This window comes from Scophthalmus maximus, chromosome 19 (assembly GCF_022379125.1).
Source record: "Scophthalmus maximus strain ysfricsl-2021 chromosome 19, ASM2237912v1, whole genome shotgun sequence".
Lineage (NCBI taxonomy): Eukaryota > Metazoa > Chordata > Actinopteri > Pleuronectiformes > Scophthalmidae > Scophthalmus > Scophthalmus maximus.
Window position 1 is genome coordinate 11648248 of NC_061533.1, and position 27254 is coordinate 11675501.

Consider the following 27254-nt stretch of genomic DNA (forward strand, 5'->3'; position numbering starts at 1 on the left):
ATTTCATGCTTCTGAATTATTTTTTTAAAACCCTGTATACATTGTCGACAAAAGGCTGCCTTATGTCTCGATGAAGCTGTTTACGACAAGGTATACATATTTTCCACCAGACAGAATGTACACGTGCCATTTGAAAGAATATACAGTATATACATTTGTCTTCTAAATTCCATGTTTATTTCTTTATCAAACAGCAGAATACTTCACTGTGGCCAACCTCCCTTTCACAAACAGACAGAAGAGAGAGGCAAATAAAGGAGGAGAGAATAGAACAAATCCTATTTAGCTGAAGTTGTGTGATACTGGATCGAGATTATGAGAGAGAGGTAGATTCAAAGAGAGACAGGAGACATTAAGTGTTAAGATAACCCTAACCCTAACCTTTAAGTTTCTTTTTTTTTAATATTATGCGTCAGAAAAATATGGGCAATAAAGTGCAGTGATTAAATATTTCATCATAGTAGACATGCAAATAATGGTCAGTCTTTGTATGTATGTGTCTGATGGCATTGTCGAGCTGCTGCTACATATCCAAATTATTTTCATGTGATAAAACACAATGATATGATATATATTTTGATACACAGATTCCAGTTGTATTTGTTCATTAAAATCAGAAGTATTGGGTCACTTCACCTAAACTTCCAACAAGGTTTTGTTCAAAGAGAAATATTAAATTAAACTGTTTCCATAAGTCATGGCTTTCCTTTTTTTTGTTGTTGAACTCTATCCCACTGTATTTGACATACACACACAAGCACGAAGTCACGCACGCACACACACACACACACACACACACACACACACACACACACACACACACACACACACACACACACACTCACACATGCCCCAACTGGGATCCCAGGTGGAGGATGGATGTGAAATGCTTTGTGTCTTGTCAACAGCACAACTGCACCTCACATGACGATCCTCTGGACTCACGCAGGGAGGGCAGTGCAAAGAAAGTGGAGGATGAGAAGAGGGAAAGGGGAAAAGGGTGGGGTAAAGGAAGATAGGGAGGCTGTGTGCAGAACTCAGAAAAAAAGAGGAAGAATAGAAGGGAAACAAAAATACTGCCAATAGGTTTGTATTTAAAGAGTACACGTGGGAAAGGAACAGAGAAAAGAGATATAGACTGAAGACGACAGAGGAAGGAAACGAGTAACACCAAGTGAGGGAGTAGGATGGAGTAAGTGAGGGGGAGAGAGAGAGAGCGAGGTTGGAAAAGGCCAGTGGTCTCTGCTCTGTTCTCCCTGTGTGCTGCTAAACTATCCACCAGTTCCCTGCAGTTCTGTCACTTCTCATTTGTTAATCCCCTGTTCTTCTCCCCCTCCTACTCTTCCTCGCTCCCTTTCTCTCAAACCGGTCAGTTGTTAATGTGACCCCTTTAAACCCCACCGTCCTTCTCTCGCAGTATTGTCAACACATTATCGGTGTGTACAAGAGACACTTTTAGGAGGGGAGATGCTCGATGAAAAGTGTCTGGAAAAAAAACACTCTGATTTATTTGACCTTGTGTGAGTAACATTTTCTAGGAAATTTTCTTTTATGAACCCACTGTAGTGAATTCTTGTTGTTTTTCTTTTGAAGATAAAGGAATACTTAACATGAGCCACCACTGTATCTTCTTCCTTAGTGAGGACAGAAAGGAAAACGAAATGTGACTTTGGACGAAGACGAGCACCGTCAGAAAAGTAGTGAGAAAAAGTAGTTGTTAGAAAAGTAATATGTGAACTCACATCAGAGTGCTTCTCGGTTGTCACTGGATTTGCACGCTTATCACATCCACGCTTTATTGTCAATGTGAATGATGTAAATGAGCTTTTGCTACTGGACTGTATCACAAAGGAGACAATCAAACCATTCGATCAGAATATAATTGGAAAGTTGCAGCATTTTGAACCTTTCTAACAGCATTCGTTTGCACCTAACTTTCTTGGAGAATTAGGTTCTGTAACCAACATCACTTTAAGTCTGGGATATGTATGTTAATACAGATTCATGAATGATAAAAAAACTGCCACATTGACGACAAAGCACATCAATTATTAGTGACGGGGAAATACACCGAGGGATTTTTCTAAAGCACATGTGTGCGCGCGCATGCACTTCCGTCTTGTGTGTAGTAATGCACGTGTGTGCATTAGTGTCTGTACATTAGGGAGTTTTAAGCGTTTATCCCCAGAGGAAGTTCTTTGATGTTTTGTGAAAGACAGCTGAGCTCAGATGAAAGAGAAGATACCACCCATTATCTTACGTTTGACTGACGGCGCATAACCGCCCTCAGCATGCACAGCACTTTTTCGCGTTTCCTTCTAATCCAAGTGGTTTTTCAGAGGCGAGACCCTCTATAGATGATCTTTCTAGACACTGAGCACGCTAACAGAACCTCATCTTCACTTTAGACTGGGTAAATCCTCGTCATGGTGCAGAACTCACTCTTAAAGGAAGACTTTTCATTGGTTAGAACATTTGAACGTGAAATGCCTCTTGTCATTGTTTAGCCATACCCCTGCATCTAAACAAGGTTTACGCTTCCTAGTTATCTTTGAGGATATATTCCAAAAGGAAATAATCGATCAAAGAAAATACAGATGAACAACAATATTTCATTCGGCAGCACCTCGTAGTGTGCTCAGTACTTTGATTAGTTTGTTTTTAAATACAGATATCAGACCAGCGAATAACTTTGCCTTATTTCATTCAACTCCGGTATAATATTCCAACATTCCAATTATCAGCTACATTAGCAGTCTCTTATATGAAACAATTGTACTTAAGTGCTTTTTCTTCCACGGATGTTGAAACTGAAACCCAAGTATTTCAATTAACATAAATGCTAAATTTAAAGTCCATGCCTCTGAGCTTTGTTTTATAATGGAACTATTACATAGCAGACAAGTGAGCAGACAGTAAAGCTATCGTAGCAAAAGCTGTGCGCTGTGATTGTCCACAAGTCAGGCAATTAAAAACACCAGAAAATATTAGTTTCAGATGGTTTGGAAGTGGTCAAACTGCTACACGAGAGCTGGGTCGCATTGCACACACAGTATGCTTAGCTATGACTGGCCTACCTATGTGGTCAGATAAGCCTTTTTTAATGTAGATACACAGGACCTACAGTGATGACATACATAGCAGATATTGTCTTTTATGCTTTACACATTTTTAATCAAGACTATATTCTGAAAGGCCACTATTCTCTTGTTTCACTTGCACTGGATTATTCAGTCAAATCCATGAGAAGAGGGCAGTAGTTTGAAGTTTCCACGTGCACAGCCAGCATCGGCTCTTACGTGACTTTGACCATGTCTCACGAGCCCATTTCTGCAAGAGTGGGCGGGCTGTCTTTTGTTATCATAGCTTGAAAATTGTACAGTATTCTCTGACTCTGAAATGAAAACTAGATACATGTTATTTAAATGTCTACGGTTAGATCAATCATATATGCCTCACTGTACATCACTCTTTCACTATGAGGACAGATAAAAAGAGAAATTCAATTTCAGAGAAATAAAAGTATGTGATAGTTTCATACTGTCTGAGTGTGCCCTCTCTCACACATTGTCTGTGTGTTCATTGATTATCAGTCTTTGTGAGAAGCATCTGCTGAATTTGAGAATAAGAGGTTGAAAGAGGAGTTCGGAGAACAGATTCTGTCTCTGCTAGTGGGTTTTCTCAGAGAGGAAGGACGCATGCTTATTTTGGACGATCTCCGCGTGCAGCTGTTAAGCAGCTGGTCTCAATGATCATGCTGGAATGAATGAAAATCTTAAAAGCCATGAAGAAAAGACACTTCCGTGATCCTTTTTTCTCTCTCCCTCAAGTGACAAACAGGTGCCCTTTTGAAATAGGATAACTGGGGAATACAAGACTTTCGTTCTAGTTCTTGGGAGCTGTATCGGTTGTAAGAGTAAGAAAAACATCTGCTGTGAAGGAATTCATTTCACTGTATCAGGTGTTTGGGCTCAGTTTTTTTCCCCCCATTTGTTTCATTTTTCTCAAGATTTTTCTGTGCATTTTATTTATATATATATATATATATATTATTTTCATTCAATAGTCGACGTCTGTTTCACTGCAGTGAGTTAGATTATGTTTCAGCTCAGTCAGCCAGCTCATGTGGAATGAATTTATGATGTAAATACAGAGTTAGATTTTTCCCGTCTTGGCTCTAAGCTCGTCACTCCCTGCGAGCATACACCGGCACAGCAGAGACTGGGAAGTAGAGATTTTAAACTTCTCCCCCCCAGGGGAACTTACAAAGCTGCAGGTGCGTGCTGATGGAGTCTGGGCTCATGAAGCAAACTAACTAACAGCAGAAGCAGTGGCAGAATTACAGGAGCACAAATACATGAACTTCGGCATTAATCCACCATAATGCAACTGCCAAAGAATGCAATAAATTTTCAATTTGTCAGAGTGGTTCAAGCTCTCTCGTGATCTGCAGCATTAACAGTGTTTGCAGTGTTACAGTAGTGGTTACAAATGAGCGGTGCGTCGGAGCTAAGAGGGTCAACAGAGTGGGGTCAGAGTATTGACAGTGTGGGGTGTGGTGAATATATAGTAGAGTCAATCAATCAGTGCAATGGAAAATGTCTGCCTGAAAGCTCTGTTTGTTGGAACATGTTCCTCCAAATATTAAATATATGATATCTCCCTTCTCAATCTTGATATGACTTTATTCAACTCTGCACGAAACACCTGGTCTGGCTTTCAGCTCTTTGATGACAGTGATAATGCAGCCCTTTCGCCTGGAAACGTTGGCACTGGAAAACTTCCAGCTCAATTTCTCCTGTTTTCTGCCTCTTGTCTGTTTTATAGGCAACATATTGGACAGTATGCTGCTGAGAGCATCCAGTAAGGAGGCGGTGGAGAGTGGGAAGGAGACGAGTGGCAGCACGGCCCCGGCTCTGTCCTCCCAAAGACTCCTGTGGTGTCACTGCTATCACCACTGCCCGGAAGATTCAACCAACAACACGTGCAGGTAAGGAGAGGCGACGCGCAAAGAGAATAAATATAACGCAAGTGCATATGCATTAGTTCACATGCACTCATACATACAGCTATTCAGTGAATGCACCTTCGGTTATACATCCACAGACAGTCATCACGATGGTGATGTGTTTTTCATAAAATGATGATATAGGTAACTGTACTAACGTTAGCTGAACCCTGTTTTCCAGGACTGATGGCTACTGTTTTACCATGGTGGAGGAGGAGGGAGGTGTGCCGGTCCAGACTGCGGGTTGCCTCGGGCTGGTCGGGTCCGAGTTTCAGTGCAGGGTAGGTTAGGTGATAACCTGTGCCGTTTGCACCCATTCCCTTTGTATCTTCTGTCTCAGATCTTTGCAAAAGATTCTCATAATTTAGATGGTAATGAAAGGAAATTTAGACGATGGATTATTTTTTTTTAAATAGTGTTTCCTGATCTCCTATAAAATACCAAAGTATGATTTTCCACCAATCATCTAAAATCAGATATTTTTTCCCAATATACAACAAAGTCAAACAAGAAAAAGCTCCTCGCCTTGACGGAACCGACTGCTGTTTTTGCATTTTAATATTCTGCTTCATAGATTGTTGATGATATCAGTCAATCAATGAATCAATGAATTGTTGTAGCACCTACAAATAAAACAACGTTTCTCTGTCCTCCAGGAGTCAGGGAACTCTCGTCAAAGGAGATCGCTGGAGTGCTGCACAGACCAAGATTACTGCAACAGAGACCTGCACCCTACACTGCCGCCGCTCAAGCCTCCTCGTGAGTCTATCTATCTGCTCTCATCCCATGAAACACAAGACAGATTTTAAAGATTGGCAGGTGACAGTGACAGTGATATAGATGGGGCCGAGACGGTGGCACAGCACACATGATTCAGATGTAGACATATCATGACAATGTCTGAGTCAAGGACCTGTAAATTGGAGGAGACAGTGGGACTTCCTGTCAAACTGTCCCGCAAAGAGCTCGCCGAAGCTGCCGTGTGTCAGGAGGATTACTGAGGTCTCCACTGTGGACAACACTATACTCCACGTGTGAGAGTCTTCTTGTGTATTTGTGCGATAGTAAGTCTAGATTCCCAGGGAAATCACAAGCCCCCCAGGCACTGAGGGCAGAGTCATCAATCTGAAACCCTATCATAGGGGATCAGGGAGAGAATTCATCGACTAGGCAGAGGGCTTCTTCTCACCGTCGACTGTGGCCTTGAGGGAAAAGAGTGTGTGCCAAACGAAAATGAAAATTGATGAGTGAAATATGATTTGTACTTGATTTACTGTACACTGGTTCTTTCAAGTGGCTTATAAGGATGACTGATTTCTTTAAATAATTTTCTCCATTACCTCACCGTGATTTTTTTTTCTGCTTGGGATGTTACAGATTTAGATTAGATTTTTTTCTTTCTTTGTTTCAGCCACGAGTATGTTTAGCAGAAAAGGATGCTGTGCATTTTTTCTTGAGAATGTCCAGTCGTTGCACATTAATCACACGATTGTGGCGATTGGCAGCATTTCTTTGAAAACTCATGTCTCTACTTACCTGTACCCTTCCCCTCTCCCCTTTATTCAACCTCTCTAGTGTATGTCGATGGAAAGATCCACCACATGGCGTTGTTGATCTCCGTCACTGTTTGCAGCATCATATTGGGTGGCATCATTTTCTTCTGCTACTTCAGGTAATTACAAACACAAACCCACACTCATTCACACACTTTGTTGGGGTTTAGAGCAGCAGTTTTTTGATGATGTTGTTTTCCAGGTATAAGCGTCAGGAGTCTCGTCCTCGGTACAGTATCGGTCTGGAGCAGGATGAGACCTACATTCCCCCTGGAGAATCTCTGAAGGACCTGATAGAGCAGTCTCAGAGCTCTGGCTCGGGCTCTGGCCTCCCTCTATTGGTGAGATGCCCACATTGCAGCCAAGCACCTGTTGAACCCAAAATATGCTCCATCACTCACCAAAATATTTAGGCTTAATTCAATAATAAGGTATTTTAATTACATGTAAATATTCATCTATTTGGATTACATTGATTTAACATTAACAACTTAATAATGGTAATGTGATTTCAAGCAAAGAGGTTTACTAATTTGAAACAAAGTGGATTCATTGATTAAAAAATAAATAAACCTGATATTATGTATTTAAAACACATTTGATTTATTAGACCTATCACATAAATTTCAGTCTTACTTGTTTCATGTACGTTTGACTTACAAATGTGCATCGCATTAAGTTTATTTTTTTGTTTATGTTAAATCTGTGTTATCCAAAGGGATGGACATTTTATATGAAATCAAAATACAATTATCTTAAATATTAAACCTATATATATTCGTGCATGATGGATGCACTATATGTACACATCGGGACCCTACTAGTTAGGTTTTGTGAATTTTATACCTTTATGATGTTTAAAATATTGGGTGTTGTAGTCTGCCAAGAAACAATCAAAACACCAAGGATCAGTTAACCTTACAATGGGGTTTTCATCTTAAAAAATGAGGGGGTGAAGCTGCTGAAACACAATACAAAAGGTTTGAATGTGATGATACAATATTCTTATGCTTAACCATATCTTAACATTTCCCACCTCTTTAGGTCCAGAGAACAATAGCCAAGCAGATTCAGATGGTGAAGCAGATCGGCAAGGGGAGGTATGGAGAGGTGTGGATGGGCAGGTGGAGGGGAGAAAAGGTGGCTGTTAAAGTTTTTTTCACCACTGAAGAGGCCAGTTGGTTCAGAGAGACTGAAATCTACCAGACCGTCCTAATGAGGCATGAGAACATACTGGGTAAGACGAGATTCTCATTGGTCGCCGTGCCCGTCTCTGTTCCTAAACATTGGTTCCCTCCACTTCTCTGTTAATTCTCTCTAAATGTACCATCTTAAATTGATACAACTATACTTCATGTGCCCGGCAGTGGTGAAGAGTCATTTTATACAGGTATATGTCTTTTTAATATAGTGGCAGTAATCCTAAACAATCCCGATTTATGGATTACCAGTTGGATCAAACGTGTTTGGAAAGATTGATGGATTGGTGTATTGATATTGGATTCATGTTAATCATAAATTTAACGCTATACAACGAATTAAAAGCAATGGAAAGAAGAAAAACAAGCAAATAAAAACTTCCCATAGTCTTCCTTATGCTGCACCATACTTTACACAGCCCCACAACACATCAATTAGAGCTAATTAGCGTACACCACAACAAATGATATAGTACACAACAACAAACTGCGAACCTCAGCTTGAATAATTAAACAGCACAAGATGCATAGTAATCAAGTAGTGGGGCAAAAGATCACTTGCCAGTAAACTAGAAGACAGACTTGATGCTGCAGTGCATAATGTCTCCTTTCACAGACGTACTACATGTTTTATTTTAAATTCAGGACATGTGATACACTATTATCATGGGTCAATGCTAAGATTTCCTAAATAGACTACACTGCAAAAAGGATTTTTTTTTTATTTAATTGACTCCTATTCTTTAAACATATTTTTAATTGGTTTTATTACTTTTTCACTACTTTTATTTGTCTTTCTTCGTTTTACTGTTTTATCGGTTTGTCACTCGTTTGCGACGCATACTTTGTTGAGTACTAACAACATTTGTAAGTGAGACACTGTTAAGGTTCAAAACATTAATCTGTCTTGTTTGGAGGATGGATTAAAGTGTCAAGTGCTGACTATGCAGAGGCTACTTGACCTAAAGAAAGTTGCTCTCTCCTTGTCTTAATTAGCCACTTTATCTTATTTGGGGTCATTTCTAGCTATAGACAGGACGTGTATATTACAGATCCTCCTGCATACTCCAGTATGTAGCATTATGTTTAACAAAAGTCCATCTTTTCAATCCGTCTCATCCCATTGTTAACAATTGTGCTTCAGATGCTTAACATTATTTTCAACTCTACAAATAAAACTATAATCACAGTAAAGTCATTTGCAAAACACCTTCATATTTGAAAGGACATTCAAATTCAGAAAGTAATTTCCCCCAACGATAATGACAAAGTACTATCTCCAAAAATTCAAAATGACTAAAGAAAGAGCCCTGTAGAACCCAATAATGTTATAATTTCCCAATTTTACCTACATTTACCAATCAAGAATTTAGACATATATGTTTTTGGCTCTTCATATTTGATATTATTACACAGAAAGCCTTTCTGATTTGAGAATAATGACAAATTTCCAAAAAGAATGCATTTCCAAAACATTAACACATAATTGGTTTCATGCTACTGCAAAATTGTCCTAATTAATACCATATTTGGAAATGATCCCAATATTGGGTTCACCCAATAATGTAACAACGTGCCATTAATGTAAAACTGTATAACAATATTGGTTAAGACATTGTATTGCATTATTGGGAAGTTATTACATTATCAGGGTTTTTATTACATTGTTGATTGAGTTAAATTTAGATTTTTGTTACATTATATTATCAGGAAATTGTTACATTATTGGGTTATACAAGCCCCAAAAGAGAAATATATTACTAAACTATAAAATCATAAAATTGGTTTGTTCTGTTCTACCTCTACGATTGAGCCTAACTAATACATCCCCACAGTGACATTTAAAAGCACGCAGGTTCACAGTGAAGACAGATTATAGGTGTACATAATGTATGCCGTAACTATGAGAGCAAATGCTGCAGTAAAATCCATGTGATGCCTGCACAGTTGGATAGACACATGGAGATTGACTCTGGAGAAAAAGCTTCTCCCTGGACTCCACGTCTAATAAAATCGTTCTCTCTTCTCCCTCCTTCTCCATTCCCCATCCATTCGACTCACAGGTTTCATAGCTGCAGATATTAAAGGAACTGGCTCCTGGACTCAGCTCTACCTGATCACAGACTACCATGAAAATGGCTCCTTGTACGACTACCTCAAGTCAACCACTCTAGACAATAAAGCCATGCTGCGACTGGCCTACTCCTCTGTATCAGGACTGTGTCACCTCCACACGGAGATCTTTGGCACCCAGGGGAAACCTGCCATTGCTCACAGGGATCTGAAGAGTAAGAACATACTGGTGAAAAGAAATGGGACCTGCTGTATAGCTGACCTGGGACTGGCGGTCAAGTTCATCAGGTGAGTGTGTCGGGGGACGTTTGCTGCTATTTAGCATGATTTCAAGAAAAACTGCCCCTTGATTTCAGAATTTCAGCTCTGGTAGCGAGTTGGAAGTGTTCACATATATGTCAAAGGATTCAGTAATGTCCCAATCTGATTGATCTATGGTTTAAAAATAATTTCTTTTGTCTCCGACTTTGCAGTGACACTAATGAGGTAGACATCCCTCCGAACACGAGAGTCGGTACAAAGCGCTACATGCCTCCAGAGGTTCTGGATGAGACTTTGAACAGAAGTCATTTCCAGTCGTACATCATGGCCGACATGTACAGCTTTGGGCTCATTCTCTGGGAGATCGCTCGGCGTTGTGTCTCAGGAGGTATGTACAGTAAATCTACTTTTTATGCTTTCCTTTCTTTTGACACAAACACAGAAAAAAAAAAAAAAATATATATATATATATATATATATATATATATATATATATATATATATATATATATATATATATTCTTTTACAGTGGCAATGCAATACATATTTTGGAAACAGTGTTACATGTTTGGGATCTAGCATGACAAGAGTTTATTCAAGTTTCTTCTGGACCATTTATTGTAGGGATACTTGAGGAGTACCAGTTGCCGTACCACGAGTCAGTTCCCACTGACCCTTCATATGAAGACATGAGAGAGGTGGTCTGCATCAAGAGACTACGACCATCCTTTCCTAATCGATGGACCAGCGATGAGGTAAAACAATACAAAAAAATATGCTAGGTGTGCATGCACAAACATTAATGACCTTGGTAACATGAATCTGTATCCCCTCAGTGTTTGAGACAGATGGGGAAGCTGATGACAGAAAGCTGGGCCCACAACCCAGCCTCCCGCCTCACAGCCCTGCGGGTCAAAAAGACGCTTGCCAAGATGTCAGAGTCACAGGATATCAAGCTGTGAGCAGCCACTGCCAGGTGTGTGTGTTTACACAGATAGAAAGGGCACTAACAAACACACTGGCACTGGTTCAGGTCGCACAAACCTTTTTTTTCTGGGGAAACGGAGGTGGGACAGGAAGCAAGAAGGTCACTTTGGAGATCACAGGATCACAAACTTTGAGTCCAGATGCCCAGAACTCTGCAACCCCAAGTCCCCTTTGAAAAAGAAAAAAAAAAAATCCAGGACTATGGTGGTTTACTGAGACTTAAAAGAATAAACAACCAGGTCTCGTATGGCCCTGTTTTTTCCATATGAGAAGACGAGGCAATCTAATTTCAGACTAGTGCGAGGACTCTTAAACCAGATATATAGTTTCCTGTTCACATGCTCCAAAGGAGAAAAAGAGTTTGACTTGGCACTGTAGCTGCAGATATAGGCAAACAGGCTACTGACCAGTGAGTGGAATATTATATCACTGCTTTCCGTGAAAGCTTCCCTACCTGTAGATGAAGGTCTGATTGACAGAACTGAAGGGATGTAATAAAAGGCAACCTGTTACTGCAGCATCACACCTTTCAAATTACTCACCCCACTACTGGCTTTATTTTGTAATTGGATTAAAGCCATCATTTGTCACCCTCAAATTGACTGCTTGTTTTTAAAAAAGACTGACACAATGTGACAGTGAAAAAAAGAAGATGTTTTGAGGCTTTTTAAAAGTTTTGTTATCGCTGATAACGTTTGTAGACACTGAAGAAAAGTTACACCTGTATTTTTGAGTTGTGACAGGCTATGAAAGTTGCAAAAGTGTATTTTCCATGTAAAAATCAAACTCTTTCTGTGGAAAAATAAAATAAAATGTATATGTCCAAATAAATTCTGGATTGAGGCTCGGCAGGCCTCTGTGTTTCCATGTCTTCAAATAGAACATAACAGTAAAGTAAGTATTTGTGGTTGATAGAAGCAGAACAGTGCCCTCTGTAGGCGCTCCACAGCAATTACAGGAAGGGACGTCTAAAAAATATTTTACACTAACTGTAGTGGTGACTTCTTGCTTGATGATGTTGTGATCTATTTTAAATGTGTGGAATTGTGACTGTGTTAGTTTAGGAGTACCACAGTTCATTTATCATGAAGGATCGCTATCGTTCAGTCGTTTCAATCTCATAAAGGCTGATGATACATTTGTGTATTTTAGGCAGCTCGACCTGACTGGTCCTTGAAAACACACACACACACACACACACACACACACACACACACACACACACACACACACACACACAGCCATCCCAAAACCACCACACCATCAGAATTAAGCTTTGGACATCACCAGGTTCACCTCATTCATGTGAATTAAAGCACATGTCAAAATGATTCACCATAACAAACCATTTGCAGCCGTAAACCTAAAATCAATTGGTACTTGACTCATTTACGAAATCCATCACCTCGCGAGTTTTCAAATCCGCAGTCAGGTATCCTGAAGCATAACCAGCCTTACTGCCTCAATAGAAAGTGGTTTTCCAGGTAAATCTGGACCTTTTTCATCATCAGTTAGTGGACTGTTTTCCACATGGGTCGGTCCGTTTTTGTGATAGTGGTCAAATTGTAAAATCCTTCCCTCAGAGGTCAATGGGTTTTTGTCTTGGTCTCCATTGACTGAAATGATGGGGTGCTAGTCGCCCTTTGGAGGTTTGTGTGTGACAAATTTGTTGTGATATAAATGCCCTTTCTTTCCTCTTGGGTGTTGTGCCTTATTTAATCTGTACCTTCTGTAGTTGTCTGTGAGAGAAAGTGGTGTTTTTATTCAGTAAAACGGTTGAACATTCCCACAATAAAGTGTTTCACTCATCCACATGGCTGATGCACAGTTTGTGGTGGCTGAATGCGGTGCATACCAACGAGTCACTTGGCAGCGCCTCTCACTTTAAAGGCATGCTCTCCATATTTTCTGAGTTAAAAAAATATGGGCATGCCTCATTACAACCCACCAGTGCTGCTGAGCACACAGCGTGTTAAACAGTGACACCACAAGGATTCTCTGTTTGAATTTCCTCCCTTTCAGGCGACTTTATCCAACTACTTATTGAGTCTGGAAGCTGAAAATATGAATTTCACAGAAACAAAAATATAAAGTATAGCAAGATAGAAGTATTGCAAACCAAATGTAGCCCGTGCAGTATATTCATGGTCTACAAACGTCATTAGGTTCTGCCAAAGCACAAGATGTGAAACAATCATCTGAAAGTATTTTTTTTTTTCAAATAAGGCACCAAAGGCACTACACCATTTCAGCATTGCTTATAAATATAATTTATTAATTGTTTTAAAAATTCTTTCTTACACTTTGTACAGAAAACAATTAGAGGAGATAGAGGCAAGCATTCAGCAAGACTGAGCAAGATTCATGAAGCGTGCCAGAATTAGCAAAAATGGACCAAACACTACCCCACACTAATCAAATCAAATCACTCCTGATAGTAAAATAAAAATGCACTTACAAGAACAGCTCTAGTTATAGACTTCTATCATGATAACCAATGCCAAGTTTGCATAGTAGACACTGCTTTTACAAAAAGGGAAAGGAACTTAAATTAAAAAACTCGGAACATACAAACTAGGCTCTAACTGTACTGCTCTTTTTTATATTCTGAAATTTGCCAAATATAGCTGACAGTACACAACTGTACATACCGTGGATAGAAAATATTTTTTTTTTTTTTACATACTTTGATATCTTAACATTACTCTCTTCTTTTTCACATCATGAAGGGTCACCTTCTGGAGGCCTACATGTCCTCTCCTCATGTGGAAACTCGTTCAACATGGCAAAGGTCAAATCAGATCGAACTTCTCTTAACCGGTTGTTCCCTTGAACAGTTAAAAATGTGATCTCATGACAGTGACTCCTGCCTCCGGGTTGATCAGAGATGCCGATGATCACATTGCATGGACGAGACCTTGTCATTACCTTTGGGTTCATGTTTTGCTTTGAGTTGATGTTCTAGGCTTTTATCCTCATAAAACACACACAACTCTTCCCTTTGATTTCCTCACATCTGACATCAGCAGTCACATTTGAAAACATACAAAACATCCACTCTGTCATTTAACTGTCCACCTTTTCTAATTTGGTTCATAAGGCTGTCCGTAAATCAAACACACAGATTTCCAGGACTCCGCGTGCACTACGTCTGGTCCAACGCTGACACAAGAGGTCTGACTCTTCACTGGTTCTGAGCGACTACACAAAGGAGGAAACAAAATCAATGTGAAAAATCAATGCATCATGGTTCCCTCCGGTGTGGACAGATGAAATCTGTCATAACCAGGTAAAGATCTGACCTTTTGCACCAGTGTTAATGGAGCCTCTGCCTACTTGGTTTTCTTCACAAGATCCTCCTCACGATCTCCTCTACATACCTGATGTTCAGTTTCATATGGCGTCTCTCCATAGTTCGGAGCAGAAACATCTAAACTCCCTTTCTTGAACATGCGTTTCCTTGGAACGGAATGTTCCTGCTGTCCTTTACGTGGTGAATAGAGTTCACGTCTCCAGGGTTATCAGACAATGATTCAAAAGCCACTAAAAATAAGGCTGTTTTTCTTTTAGCAAATCTCTCGCGCTGCAGTTGCACCTTTTCATCCGACATTATTGTCCGGGGTCAGTGAGTGCCAGCCTTGAATCACAACGTTGTTCTGCAATACACAAATATATTACACTTCAATTTACATAGGCTTCCCTTGGTTGTTACCTTGATTTTTAGCTCTACATTAAAACCTATTCAACAAATACACAATGAGTTGGAATGTTAGTTGCTGACAGAACATTGAGGAAAAAGGGCAACTAACTGATATGTTACAGATTTCCCCCCCACACAGTTCACATCTATGTAAAAAAACAAAAAAACAACAACATTAAAATGACAAAAGAATAGTAAATGTAAATGACACAAAAATGATCACTGAACAAAAAATATTATGGTGATACAAGGTCATTAGGATGAACATGATAATCATGTATTTACACATATCAGACGATCAAAACAATGTAAATGCTTGTTATTCTTCAAAGGCCACTGGGTGGAGCTAGTGACCAGCAAAGTCATGGTGGCCTGATGACAGACAACGACTGACGTCCTGTGATGCCAGGACATGGAAAATATGAACGAAATATATGTATATACGTAGGTTATATGTATTGTAGTAAATTAAAATATGATAAAATCAGTATACTTGGGTACATTAAGCAGTAATGGATGATAATAGCTGTATTTAATTCCAATCCGCGTAATACCATGGTACTTTGTATATTACTGTATCTAGAAACATACTCTCTACTTCATCCCTTATTTGCTTCTCCTCCCTTTTCTCCGAGTTGGACCCTGTACAGAAACAAGCCCCAACAGTCTCGTCACAGAGACTCCCGGATCTGAGGTCAAACCAATGTGGTAGCGATGGCTGGAAAGCCCCGACCTGCATCAGCAAACAACTCATCCTTAGGGGCGAGCTGAGCGGCAGCATTGCTGCAGATAGCGTGTTAGCACTATTTCATTATGAAATTCAATTGCAGATTGCAGCTTTCTTATTCTTGTGGTTACCCTCCAAAAAGTGCGGGAAATTTTGTTCAGGGGAGAAAAAAATATGAAATGAGTCAATGCTTAGTCCTTTAAAACAAAACGCTTTTGTTTACTGTACACTGTGCTGTAGTACACTGTATATATATATATATATATATATATATATATATATATATATATATATATATATATATACATAATTAGCTGACACTGCAGCTTTGTCTTTTTAATCTGTTCATCATAAGTGTAATTTTAAATATACCTCAAAACAGACAATTTAACAAATGCATCACAAATATGCATGACTAAAATGGTAAACACCACATACATGTTTACTTGCATCTGTCATCCCTTATCATCTTTGGACTAGCCTTAAGTTTTAAGTAAATACTTTGCCGAAGTTAACAGCAAGTTGAGTTGCCTTTCGGCTCGATCTCCTTTGACCTCGGTGATTAAACAAATACTTCAAACATACTAATGTTTTTGGGGGCGGAAAAATTCACAAACTTCAAATTCAACTCCAGATCTAATTTAAACATCACTGGTGATGCTAGTCAGTCAAATGAATAGAGCTGTTGTCTCTGGCTTGTTTCTGGTCAGGACCCTCGGCTGACGGTCACTGTGTATAGCGAATTCTGTTAGCGGGTAATGATCCACACATATGGACAGCAGAATACATAGAGCGTTCCCTAGGAAACGATATAAGGACAACCAACTGTACTGGCAAGCACGTACAGCCGAGGCTCACAAGAGATGAGAAAGATCACGTCTTCAGCTTCCCTCTCTCATTATCTGTTTTCCATCCTGTTCTTTCAGATGATCACCTGCCGCTTCTTCCATCATTCCATGTTTGCGTCGTCCTGTCCTTTTGTAATCAGTTTAGCTTCTCTCTGTGTTTACTCTCATCTTAATAAAGAGTCTCTATCTCACCCTCTCTCTCTTTCTCTCTTCGCAATCTACCTTTTTCCCAATCTTCTGTAATCAGTTTAGCTTCTCTCCCTTAATGATTCTGGTTCATTCCTGTAGAGGTTTTCAGGGTCAGTGCCTCGGTTGCTTCGTTTCTTTTCTCCGCTCGTCTTTGTTCAGTATAAAGTAACAGCAAGAGAACAACTGGTTTTACACTAGACAAGGTCTATTTTTGTAGGCGTGTGTATGTTTTGTTTGTTCCTGATAGACTCGGTGTGTGTGATAGGTCGGCATATCTCTCCTTCGGTCACACATGACACTGCGACATGGCACAAACACACACGTACAGATACGCACACAGTTCCAGCAGCAGCTCAACCCCCCAACCCCCGCCCCCCACCCCGTACTGTGTGTTACCATGTGGGCATGATTACCCTGGTATTTAACCGGTGCTCAATCACCATGGCAACAACTTTTCTTTTGCTCGTGTCAAAGTCTTTCATTGCCCTTGCTGCGGCATCAACCGTAGATAATGCACACGCAATCGTCTTCAGAGTTCTGTCACTGTCTTGGCAACCACTTTGCTTTGTCAATATTCCATTGTCATGGAGGCGAGGCTACTGTCATGGCGACCCATCTCTTCCAGCACAGCGGCCAGTTCGTTAAGGTCTCCATCGGGGAAGTGCTGGGCCTCCCACAGGTCCAGGATCACACCTGTCGGACTGGACTTGGTGGCAAAGTAGTTCAGGTACCTGGAGAAATCAAAGAGACGATGGTGGACAAAAGATATGGTGAATTTGGTCATAATATGCAATACAAAAATTTGAATTCCCACACTTTGTCAGCACTAACTTTCTTAGAGATACGTTTCAGTTATGGAACTTTGAAAGCCGTCAAATTCATAATAGAAAACCAGCAACAAATACTGTCATACGATAATCGTTTAGGTGGACAAGACATCTCATTAGTGAGACCTTAGAAAACATCATGTTTCAGATGTTTAGACAAAGAGACACAGGTTTTAAACATATTAATGATACGTTGAAAATAAAATAATCACGTTGAATCGCCTTGAAAAACCTTTAGAGAACCAATTTTTATTTTATTTTGAAAGTCAAATTGAAAATTGAAATTGCTGCGGTGCATGTCCATCTTCATATGTAAGAGGTGCGTTTGCGAAATAGCTTCAAACCTAAAATATGACATCTTGTTTGAACATACTGAATGCACCTGATACCTGACAATACAGAATCACAACGGACTATAGATATACATCCTCGGTTATACGCTAAATACCACATGATATAAAATATGAGCGAAGGACTTTAGACCAAATGACACAAGGCAACAACTCCAGAGAGAATTGGTTTTACAGTATTGATCGTCAAGAGTCAGGTACACAATGGTGCTAGAGGAGTGTAACTATGAGCCGTCTGTGGCAAAGATAAAAAATGCTGCTTTTAAGTGAAAAAAAACCCCATCAAACTCGGGTCCCGTGTGGATACAAAAAAAAGGGACTTTGTGTTCCTGTGTAAATCCTGTGATTGTGCTGTTGGCACACAATGGTACTGTTTAAACACAACCACAGGCACGTATGAGACCCCTCTGCTCCTTTTGTCAGTTTTTCATTTTGCAGATTTTATTCTTTTATTCATATTTCTTTCTCTCAGTCAAAACATGTAATATATCCACTTTCATTACTCCCCCCCCCCTTTCAGTCTCAGACTCCATCTGTCTACAGTGTGTGATTAAGGGGTTTCCTGCTGTTACATGAACTCAGTAGCTGAGAACCACCTCTCTCTGTGTGTGTGTGCGTGTGTGTGCGTGTGCGCGTGTGCGTGTGTGTGCGTGTGTTTGCGTGTGTGCGTGTGTGTGTGTGCGTGTGTGTGTGTGTGTGCGTGTGTGTGTGTGTGTGCGTGTGTGCGTGCGCGGGTGAGAAAGTTGTGAGGAGTGATGACGAAAATGCATGAGTCATACTTTGAAGTCAAACTGAAATGCTGTGGCAGTTACAAGAGCAGAGCATGAAAGATGCCATTTCTTTCTTTTTTTCTGCAGCATTTTATCCTGCTCCTCTTGAAGGGCAGCTTTTAGCAGAAATGTGTAAGTAAACAACAATTTGGCTCGCTGTCCATTTTTCACTCACTGATCAGGAATATTTGGTGCCCACATTAAACAGACGGCATCGTGAGCTGGCTGCCAGTGGGGACAATAAGTTGCACTTGTGCCCAATTATCCTCTCAATATCTGCCTCTGCTTTGGGGGCTGCAGGTAAGCGAAGCTCCAAACTGACTCATCGAGACACACATCTGGAGATAGAGATACTAAGGATGTCACCTATGAGTCAGATGCAAATACAGAGTAGCATCTTCACTGTTTACGTAGGTGAATTGGAGTCCAGCAGTATTTTTCATTTTACTCACAGCAACAAGAAGATGAAAAAATTCTCTATCTGATTTAATCTGCCAGGACTCAAATCATATTTAAATACATAGAAATTGACTCAACCTTGATGATCCACTGAATTAAAATGAATAGATCATGTTCCAAACTGAGCAAAACAGCCGAGGGAATCATAAAGGAAATAAGCAATACAAAAATAAGAATACAGTGTGTAGAAACGTGTGTGTGAGTGTGTGTGTCACCTGTCTAGGTTGAGTTTGTGGGCCAGCATCCTCCAGTCATTGCCTCTGGTCTGTGGTGCGTCCAGACTGCCACACAGCTTCTGTCTGATGGACAAAGGAATGCGGAAGGCATTAGGCCCCACTAAGGTTGTGATATTACTGGCAGGGTCCATCAGGGACGTGTCTATGCACTGGACCTCCTGGAAAGACAGAAAGAAACTGGTCAATTGTTTTTGTAAGGTGCAATTCTTGGAGATTTGGGGTTTTGGGGTATTGTATTCTACAGCATCATGTCTGCAGTAGATACACAAGAGGACAGGGCCGCATCCAAATATATATGAGTGTAATATTAGAAGGCATTAACGATGGATCATTGTGTGCTTCCATCTTGAGGTTAAATTGATCATGTATTATTTCAGAAACGTCTCCATCTTAGTCCCTCTGACAGACATTCTGCTCGCCTCTTTGCTGCTGCTCTTGTGTTGGACCAATTACAGATGAATCCCCTAATAAATACAAGAGTGAAACAAACACAAAGGCCTTCTCCCTTTCTCTCTCTCCGCTCGAACTGTCGATCTCTGTCCCTCTCTAAACCTTCATCCCATTAATCTGCCACTCCTGGGCTGAAAGGAGGCATCGGTCTAATGAATGTGACTTGGCAGAGGGAAACAACAACTGCCACTGTTGATGTGAATGATTACTATTTACTGCATCTACTTAGCCCCAATTTACAGCAGAGAGGTCTCTGCTGCAGGAGACGGAACAATAGATGCAGTGGGACATCTGTTTCTCGGCTGAAAAAAACAAATGCCTCAAATCTGCTTCACTTTACTTGTTTAAAAAGCTCTGCTGGCTGGCAGGAGGTCAACAATAGTTTTATTATTTCATGACACAAACAGACTAACTGACGATACAGTAGTAATTGTTTTGACCAAATTATTTGGTAATGTTAAATGGACTACAACTGATCAGTTTACAAAATATTTAATGTTGAATGTAAAACTATCGTTGCCTATAAAGTCCAAATTTAGACAGTGCAGGAGAAACTCAGGGTGGAACATTTGATTTACTTTTCCCCTGAGAAAAAAGTCACAGAAGCAACAAAAAAAAACAACTTATTTAACTGGATGAACAGCTAATAGGCAAACTGTGAAAGAGAAATGACTCACACATTTTTCTGGCCTACATTAGACTTGGTGGCAAAAAAATGAGAGATAATATTCATAAAATAATATAATCACAATTGTTGCTGTCGTTGAATAAGTACCCTGAACCATTCTGCTGCTTCTTCACTAAAACTGTGTGATGTGCCTTGCCAGCCTTGTGACCTGCTGCAGTGTGTGACCAGTAAGAGCCCAACAAATGACAAACAGTATTTCAAATTTGAGAAAGTGTCTCTATCACACAGTCTGTCAACCGGAGTACCAGCCAATATATAGTAATACGTTTTTTTGTTTTAACATACTGATACAATATCAGAATGCCGCTCACAAATCTAGCATCTAGTTGTGTCGTAGTGCGTCAAGGTGGACCGGATGACAGAGACGCGTCGCAAGGATCACTGGAGCCATGTGCTCAGATAACGGGTGGACACGGCAGTGACCACTGCTGCAGGAGGGAACATATGTGTGACCTTCCCTTACTGCTCCAACTCTTCCACTATATATCATTAAAAAAAAAACTTTGTCAGCTTGACTATTTAACCAAGGGTTAAAAAAAAGTCTATAGAGCAACGTGATCACCCGTAAGCACCACGGGAGAATTCAAAGCAGTGACATTACAAAAAAAAAGTCTGACCTCGACCAAAACTGTTCTCTCACACACACACACACACACACACACACACACACACACACACACGGGCGTGACTTTGTGCTCACATGGCCAAGCGAAATCAAAGGCGAGTTATTCCTCCCGTGTTATGTGACCTCTAGCCGCCGTATGAATGATTGAACAGAGTCACGGCACCACAGCAGCGGCCCTGAGTGTCTGACACATACAAACTTAGTGGCTTCGGCACCTTTGGTGCAGGAACGCAGAGGTTTGGTACGAGGACGAAGAAGGAGCCCCTCTCGGTGCCCGTGTCTTCCTCAGTGCGTGTCTCATCCTGCGTTTCGACCACTGCGAGTCAAAGCTGTCTTCTGCAGTGCTCTCGCACATGCGGCAAAACCTCCAGATGAACAGCAGCTGGCCGTTTGTTGCTTTCTTCGCTGTGAATTTCTCCAAACTCACCTCCTCCAAAGTGTTGCTGAGCTGAAAGATCTGTCCTTCTCCTTCCACCTGCCGCACACACAGCTTGCAGCTGATCTCTGTGGTGGCTGAGCTCAGTCTCTCCAGGGTGAAGGTACAGTGAAGGGTTCTCGGACTGCCACTCCACACCTGGTAGAACGGGATCTCCTGGAAAAATGCACAGATGAGTCAACAGTTTGTCACCTGGATGATTCAGATTAAGTATATGAATGACTGCACCCTTTAAAAACTGCACTTCGGAAACTTGCTTAACAACTTTCGGAAACTTTTGGAGGGAATTTTCAAACATGTTTTATCTGCTGCGTGACGGAAGATCATTGGCTGCATATTGTATCTTGATGTCTTGTCAGGCTCAGGTATCCCTCTCACCTGATACTTTGCGATGAGCTTGCTCTTCCAGTGTGTGTGTGGCACGTCGTGGATTGACAGTCTCAGATTGTGTGTGCTGTCTTTAAAGTTCAGAGTCTTTGGCTCGTCCAGGAGCTTCCCTCCCATCTGGGTTTCCATCTGAAGAACCTCCTACACAAAACCCCCCCACAAAAAAAACAAAACAAGGAAAGTTCTTCAAATCTTAAAGTCAGCTTCACCTTAATCTTGCCAGCTGAAACATTTGTTCTCCATACAGCAGCAGAGACTGTGCAGAGCCTTTCATTTATCTCATAATTACTGCTGTTGAATTCTTGCTTTGAAGTGCACAGCACCATGAAACACTTGAAACACACAAAAGTTTTCATTGCGATATCATCACATCTCAGTAGGTGTATTCCCTGGATTTAAGCAAAGCTTCGCGCCGCTCGCCACACTGAGCTGCAGAGAGATCAAAGAAGTGCCGTTGTGAGACGCGGAGGAAAAGAAACATCTCTAATGTGAGACAGCAAATTTAAATGACTCCTACTGACTTTAGAAGATGACCCCAATGCATCTTATTACTTGTGAATATGACGCAAATCACCTCCTCATTTTTCCCAACATGTCAAGACAACAATCAGACTGCTTTTTGCTCACGTTATATTTTGCTCATTTTAAAGAAAACTGTCAATCGCAGGGGTGAACTGCATTAAACACATTTTTTTTGTTTTTTTTAATTTAGTATATTAGAAAGCTAGTAAATATTTGATGTCTCCGTCCGTTATGTGAATTAAAGGGAGCTGTGCACTTTACTTAGCTGTGCTGCAGTTGTTTCAGTAATATCTTGCGCATACAGTCCTGTGGGCACTTTTGCTCATTCTTTTCAAATTGACCTTTCACTTCAACACAGCCTTCACCGTGAGAGCACAACGATAGCAAGTATCTTTACTCCACAGACACACCAGCATGCATAATGATAGACATACATATTGATAAAATCAACATATTTGCAGACTCTTGAAATGCATACAATTAATTGAGAAAATTAACACACACACACACACACACACACACACACAGTTATTTACTGATGGATGAATAAGTTATCAGCGTGGCTTCTGATGCCTCCCACAACCTTTTCAAAATAATCAATTCCTCCTTCCCATCATCTTCCCACGCAGCAGCTCTACAGTAGATATGCAGCAGAGACTTCCCCTTTGAAACGCCAACCGATCAATTATACTACACAAAGTCTCCATCATTAAAACTTCCACCTCTCAACTTTGTTTTGAAGCCACAATTGCTTGTTTGAAATGTTAAAACTGGCTGTGCGTCGATGCCGGAGCGGGTCTGCGCATGGCTGCGTGCCGCGCTCACACTCGACTTATCATTTCAGTGCATAAATTACCCGCGTTAATCTCCCGTATCAGATGGCCCCTCCAGAGCTTAGAATTTGTTTGAATTCGAAAGCATCACTTTTGTGACATTGCTTGACCCCGTCTTGTTTACTGCTTCTCAGATCGTTTTTCAGAAGACTAGATGTGATTCTAGACACTCACTTCTATTGCAGCTATAATACATTTGATTTCAAGGGCAAATTAGCATGGAAGAGTTTTAGTATGGGCGCTCCATGAGAGAGCGAAATCCCACACAGGACTCAAAGAACACAACGTAATACTAAGTTAAGTAAAATATCACACACCTAACCTTACTTCCTTGCCTACACTGTTTCACATAGAGTGTGGTTTGTAGATATATACTGTAGATTATGGCCATTGTATGTGTGCACAAATTAGGTTAATTGGACCAGGGAGCCATAAATACAAATAACTATTAGGTTTGAGTCATTTAGTGTCAATCCTTTACCTTGAGTGCATCCTGTGTGTCGTCAAGACAATAGACCCTGATGTGATAGTCCAACGTTGTGCAGGAGACGGGTCCAAAAACCGCCAGTTTGAGTCTCTTGGCGGCGGCCTTGCTGATTGATTGGCCCACCAGGCAGTAAGTCCCCAGTGTCTCTGTGAGGATGTGACATGCCTCCGAGTCCATCTGCACATAGCAGGGGGTGGTGAAGTTTTCCTCTCCCACCACAACTACATCCTGGAGGAATCACACACAAAACACAAGGTCACACACATTTGTAGACCGTCGGAGTGACACGATGGGTCCGAGACGGGCGGCTGAGGCTGGAAGATTTTGTAATTTTTCAAATGCAGGTGAATTTACCACGTGAGCCTTTACTTATCTCTACTAAAGACTGATAAATGGCTTTGTTTACGTCATACTACCCTACAATTCCTTCAATATTATTACTATCTAATATTAGTAAGCTGCCTTGTGCTGCTGTCAAAAGCAAACTCAACATTTCCTTGATCTGTTTGATATTAAAATCACTCCAGGGGCTCAGGGACATAATTCCCTCGAATTTCTGGAAGGCTTTTATTGTGAAATGCCTGAATGAAATGTTGGGTTTGAGCAACATTAACAACTGAAATAAATTTCAGTGCAGATTCAGTCTTAGTTAAACATTGTATGACAACAGTATTGCTATTCAAACAGCACACTATGTTTACCGGTCAGCCAAAACATTAACACCATTGACTGGTTTTAATGTTTGTGCAGATCGGAAGTCAAAAACACACAGATCAGCATTAAAACAACATTAAACATTGACTAGTTTTAATGTTGCAGTGGAAATGTAGATTATTCTGAGTTTACAAAGCGAGCCACAGTCCAAGTAATCTTGTCCCCCCCCACCACTTTATTTGAGACTGGCCTTTATTTGTTTGTACAGACCACTAGTGTTAAAACCTGCATTATTTGAAAGGCCAGCTTTGTTTGAGAATTTACAGGCATTAAGCCAATTTCAGTCCGTTAACATAACCCGACTGGAGCTGCCATTGGAACAATGTCCACTAAGGCAAACAACCCCTGTGTGAGCAAGGATGTGGTTTGCTGCAGCCCTGCGTTGCCATGAACGGCACTGAAAAAAACCCAGAATTCTTCAAAGTGTGAAGAGCTGTACACATCTTTTAATAAGACAATAAACATTGTGCAATTTCTCATTGCAGTCTGGTGATTCATCCAAGAAAGCCTGTTACACGATGTGTGATTCATCAGATTGTGAATATATTTACAATGAGATACTGAACTGAAAGGTAAATGCATGTCTGGTTCTACATCAGAAAGTAGATCAAGATGTCCATTAGGAGGACGATGGCACTTGTTCTGAGTTGTTGTCTGTGAAGTGTGTCCAATGCCTCTGTGATTATCTGGCTGTTGCTCATATAATTTCTACCTCTCGCTGTCACAGCCAGAAATATGATAAATCCATAATACTCTGTGCTGAGGGAGGATGCACAGGCTCGGCGTGTTATTCAGTGTACACACGTATGTTTGTATGGGAGTACTGTGTGAGTAATTGTGTGTGCTTATCCGTGGACGTAAACACACTTTGGCGCGGATGTTGTGTATTCCACCTGCGCGTGTGAGACAAATATTGAGTTTTGAATCACAGTTCATGCAGAGTTGTGTTCCTGGAGATGAGCTGAATCGATACAAAGAGGTAGGAAAGCAATATGCTATGAATCTGTTATTACTGGTAATCACGACCGTGGCTGCTCCCCCCTGATGTGAGGGGAATTCAATTACCTTGCACTCCCTGTTTTGAGAAAAACTTTCTGATAGGAAATGGATGTTCTACTGCAATAAAAGAAAAACAAATCGACTTCCTGATGGAATTCCAATTTTCATTTTTCTCGTCTTTAGCCCAACCTCGTCATGTTTCTCTCTCTCTCCCTCTCCCTCTCTCTCTGTGTTTGTGTAAGTGAGAGAGAGAGAAAGACACACACACACACACACACACACACACACACACACACACACACACACACACACAAACACACACACACAGAGCATCTTATGCATGGCTAATTGTGCAGAGACATTGTGTTGAGCTGTGATAAGCAACAGAAGACAGCATATGGGGGCCTTGTCGACACAGTGATGCTGCGAGACAGCCTTATCACCCACACACAAGGATACACACATGCCTACACGCCTACACACACGCGCGCGCGCACACGCGCAGTCACACACACAATATAACAGATTGCTGAGGTAGAGACTTCATGCTGGGAGACATGGGAGGAGGGAGAAAGAGACTGGTAGAAAAAAAATAGGGATAGAAACATTAAAAAAAAAAAAGATTAGAGAAGGAGACGATGGCAGGACCGTAACAAATTGCTTCTGATAGGAGTCCTCCACCCTCTATTTGTCTACCAGGCTGTAGGCACTATATGTTTACCGAATGTATTCTCCTCTTTCTCTCCTGTCCCTCCCTCACTGCATGTGTGTTTGTGTAATGCAGATTATTCTTCAGGGTGAAGTTGACGGGAGCACGTATGTGAATACTGTACATACAGTGAAAGTCATACTGAGTACACTGATCAGCCACAACATTATAACCGGTAATGTTTTTAATGTTGTGGCTAATTGCTGTGCAGCAGTGTATATAACAGTGTATTAAGAATTTGTGTGCATAAATTACAAATATATACAAACATATATGTGCATATACCGGCTGTTTCATATTTGGCTTCTTCAGCATGTTGTATACATCTATTATCTTTTAATTATTGTAGGTGTACATCATAGGAAAAAAAACACATCTTCAGTAATAAATCATTATCACTTCAGGGAATTGATAGAGAAATATATAAATAATACAGAGAATAATGAATAAGATCGTCAATATGCTCTTTCTCATTTTGTCTTAATATACTCATATCGTTTTGCAAATCTATAAGAGACGTCATCAATAGAAGATACCATTAAACAGCAGAAATATACAACTGCACAATCTAGTTGCATCTCTAAACGAATGTTTATCTCTATTGTTTGGGCAGCTGATCTGGAGGAGGGAATTAAAAGATCCCAGCTGACCAAGAACAGAGTTTAATACACTGGACACAAACAGAAGACACAGTGCACAACACTCACCTCCCATTCTCCCATCGCCAGTTGATTCTTCAGCTGTATGAGCCAGTCTTCCTGGACATTGTCAGCGCAGTGGTGGATGGTGAGGATCACCGGTCGGGTCAGCAGGGCTCCTGGTGGTCCACAACTCACCACTGGGCTCAGCACTGTCTGTATGTCTTCTACCGGGGGTCTGTAGACGACAGATTACATCGAGGTGAAATGCTTCTTTAGAAAAGAGGAACAGGACGGCCGCAACTATTTGCTGCCAATCAGCGTGAGGATCAACTGCAGAAAGCTGTATCGATTTCACTTCTGGTCTTCTATTTAGTCATAATGTTCATACATGGAAAACCTTATCTGTCATAATGAAAAAAAGACAGGCGCATTGTAACACTTGAGTAGGATAGACTAGCTTCAAGTCGGTGAAAAAAACAGAGCAGAGCAGAGCAGCACAAATTCCATTAGAGGGTTATTAGTGTAGTCAGCAGGGCTTCAGATAGGCCTCAGCTGGAGTCAGTAGTTCACAGCTC

General features: G+C 40.8%; 2 protein-coding genes across 4 annotated transcripts in view; one reads left to right on the top strand and one right to left on the bottom strand.

Annotated features, from left to right (window-relative positions):
- Positions 1 to 12892, top strand: part of bmpr1ba (bone morphogenetic protein receptor, type IBa) — a 65538-nt gene extending 52646 nt beyond the window's left edge. Inside the window, exons 4-13 of the mRNA XM_035640893.2 lie at positions 4828 to 4990; positions 5190 to 5289; positions 5665 to 5767; positions 6584 to 6680; positions 6764 to 6902; positions 7606 to 7798; positions 9824 to 10121; positions 10307 to 10482; positions 10720 to 10850; positions 10932 to 12892. Coding sequence (XP_035496786.1) covers positions 4828 to 4990; positions 5190 to 5289; positions 5665 to 5767; positions 6584 to 6680; positions 6764 to 6902; positions 7606 to 7798; positions 9824 to 10121; positions 10307 to 10482; positions 10720 to 10850; positions 10932 to 11057 — 1526 coding nt within the window. The 3' untranslated portion in view covers positions 11058 to 12892. The remainder of the gene's footprint in view (positions 1 to 4827; positions 4991 to 5189; positions 5290 to 5664; positions 5768 to 6583; positions 6681 to 6763; positions 6903 to 7605; positions 7799 to 9823; positions 10122 to 10306; positions 10483 to 10719; positions 10851 to 10931) is intronic.
- Positions 12893 to 13328: 436 nt separating this feature from the next.
- LOC118313833 (netrin receptor UNC5C-like) overlaps positions 13329 to 27254 on the bottom strand; it is a 171822-nt gene continuing 157896 nt past the window's right edge. For 2 of the 3 annotated variants that reach the window (XM_035639759.2, XM_035639758.2), the window contains 6 exons: positions 26746 to 26914; positions 23611 to 23844; positions 21766 to 21915; positions 21379 to 21543; positions 19168 to 19346; positions 13329 to 17277 (listed from right to left, as the gene is read on the bottom strand). In XM_035639759.2, coding sequence (XP_035495652.1) covers positions 17115 to 17277; positions 19168 to 19346; positions 21379 to 21543; positions 21766 to 21915; positions 23611 to 23844; positions 26746 to 26914 — 1060 coding nt within the window. In that variant the 3' untranslated portion in view covers positions 13329 to 17114. The remainder of the gene's footprint in view (positions 17278 to 19167; positions 19347 to 21378; positions 21544 to 21765; positions 21916 to 23610; positions 23845 to 26745; positions 26915 to 27254) is intronic. The other variant, XM_035639763.2, reaches the window with a different exon arrangement.